The sequence below is a fragment of the Nansenia antarctica genome (genome assembly GCF_963989245.1).
Source record: "Nansenia antarctica genome assembly, chromosome: 20".
Lineage (NCBI taxonomy): Eukaryota > Metazoa > Chordata > Actinopteri > Argentiniformes > Microstomatidae > Nansenia > Nansenia antarctica.
In genome coordinates, this window is record NC_137693.1 from 21,019,383 (window position 1) to 21,021,767 (window position 2,385).

Here is a 2,385-nt window from a genome sequence, read left to right on the forward strand (position 1 = left end):
TACGAAAAGCAAACCACACCGGTAGAGACAGACACACCCATGGCACATGTCGAAGGAGGACACACACCGTCCCTTGACACACACACACACAGACACACACACACACATACACACACACACACACACACATACACACACACACACCCACACCCACACACACACACACACGTTGACCTTGTGGTCAGGGGGGCAGAGTCCATATGCTAGTTAGTGAAAGCGTAACCCGGGCCGCCTTCAGGTTCTCTAGCCCTCTCCTCGGTCCAACCATGCAACCAGTCACTTCACTCCCACACACACGTAGGAAGCTTTGGATTGCTGTAATCAGGAGCTCTGAGATGGAACTCCCATCACATGTCTCACACTAAACCCATTCACTTTAACATCCGTAAGGGGGATATGCAGATGTCTGAAGAGAAGAGTGGAGGATCGGATCTTAGGAGGGGACAGAGAGGGACTGAGGGAGACTACAGACTACTGCTGGGTTTGCGACAGCCTTCATTGTGTGATATCCTGGGTAGATATAATTCTACTCTTAGTGATCACATGAGACGGGTGGGAAGGGCAGGCTAGTCAACTGCACTACAGTTCTCCAGAATCCTTGATCCCTCTCTCTCTCGCTCCCTCTCTCTCGCTCTCTCTCTCTCTGGTATATAAAGAACTAAAGAGGCATGTGGGCTTTGTTCACACACACACACACACACACAGTTTCTATTCAGCCATGCTCCAGATTGGAAAAGCACGCAAACGTAAATTACATAACTTCTGCATTGACGGAGAGGGGGGAGAGAGAGAGAGAGAGGGGGGGGGGGTTGCCCTACTTTCCTCCCACTGTGACCCGCGCGCCAGTCAGAGGGGGCTGGCCGGGGTGGGGGGGGGGGGTGTACGCACGTGGTTGTCAAGGGGCGGGTCCTAGGCCACGTGGTTGTCAAGGGGCGGGTCCTATGCCCACGTGGTTGTCAAGGGGCGGGTCCTAGCTAGGCCACGCGGTATGTATGCAGTCTATTTGCCGCTAGGGGGCGTGTGAGATTAACTGACACGTCACCATATTAGTGGAACAAAAAGCCCACGCCGATATCTTAATGTGGCGTTAAACATACATCAAAAACAGCGAAAACAGCGGTTTATGAATCGGTGTGCAAATCCTGTATGCATCGATTGCATGTATTTTACACACATAACACACACACGTTCTCTTGAAGGGAGATTACTCCAGCGAACAGGGAGTAGCAGGGGGAGGCCCGCCCAGGACAGGAGTGTCATAAGATATCTGAGCCATGTCAGAGAGAAGCATTATGTAAAAACCTCTCTGCCACCGCCCTTACCAGCGACCAGACATTCAACTGTCCCGCTTCCAACAACCCGATCTGAGATCTGACCTTAAAAACAACAAGAGCAAACAGCTCGTTAATGTAAAACACTGGAGTGCACGAGCGGTTTGTGCATTTCAGATCAGATAGTCTTCTGAATGATTTATTGGCCTATGTTCTACTGATTAAACAAAGTCACACATGTTGGGTTGGGCGACGGGTGTCGTGTGATTTAATGTAACCAGCAACATTGGAAAAGGGAAAAGCTACTGATCTGTCAGTTGACTGTGATCAGGGGTAGCCCCCCCCACCCCCCCACAAGCCAACATAGTAGGAGAGGCAACAGCCAGGCTATATATAGCCAAGGAATTAAACCCGGAAACCGAGTTAGAAAAACACCTCCGATTCCCTTACTGAAGAAAGCTACAAATCCACCAACCGGGCAGAGTAATAGACCGATATTACATGCGTCGGATTACTCTACGATCGGCCGAGAAAGGGCCAGGGGATACCGGAGCGAAAACGGTGTTTCCTTCCCATGGGCGGATGCATGAGCGTGACCGTTTCTAGGCTATAGTAGCCCTGTGCACTGCCCCCCCCCCCTTAACCAAACAAGCCCGTTTCAACGGGGAGTTACGAGACCACCGATCACCGATGTCTCTCCACCACTCCCCCCTGCATGCAACCCTCCCGGTTTGCTCTCCCGGTAAGGCGATCGTGCCCCCCCCCTAGCCCCCCAGCCTTACCACGTGTGATCTGTTGTTGCTGCTGGGCGGCTTGCCATTCCAGATATCTGGCCGCCTCCAGTAAGGTATCGATGCTCATCCCCCCTCACTGTGCAGGGCTCACCCGGTCAGCCCACCCGGGACAGGAGAGAAAAGGCGCAGTCTGGAAGTCCCCCGGGAGTTGCACGGTTAACGTCCAACACGCACGTGACTTTGATATCCCACCGCAGTCTGGAAAGACCCCCGATAAAAAAGAGTGGGGAGATAGATCCAGATTAAGCTCCGGGTAAAATCGTAAAAAAGAGGGGATCGCAACAAGATGGCGATGCGAGCACGGGAATCCACAACAAGGC

The 2,385-nt window shown here is 52.5% G+C and overlaps 1 protein-coding gene across 1 annotated transcript in view; it reads right to left on the bottom strand.

Moving 5' to 3' along the window:
• mntb (MAX network transcriptional repressor b) overlaps window positions 1-2,157 on the bottom strand; it is a gene marked incomplete at its 3' end in the record, with an annotated part of 16,517 nt that extends 14,360 nt beyond the window's left edge. Inside the window, exon 1 of the mRNA XM_080550105.1 lies at window positions 2,054-2,157. Coding sequence (XP_080406231.1) covers window positions 2,054-2,132 — 79 coding nt within the window. The 5' untranslated portion in view covers window positions 2,133-2,157. The remainder of the gene's footprint in view (window positions 1-2,053) is intronic.
• Between the last annotated feature and the right edge of the window lie 228 nt (window positions 2,158-2,385).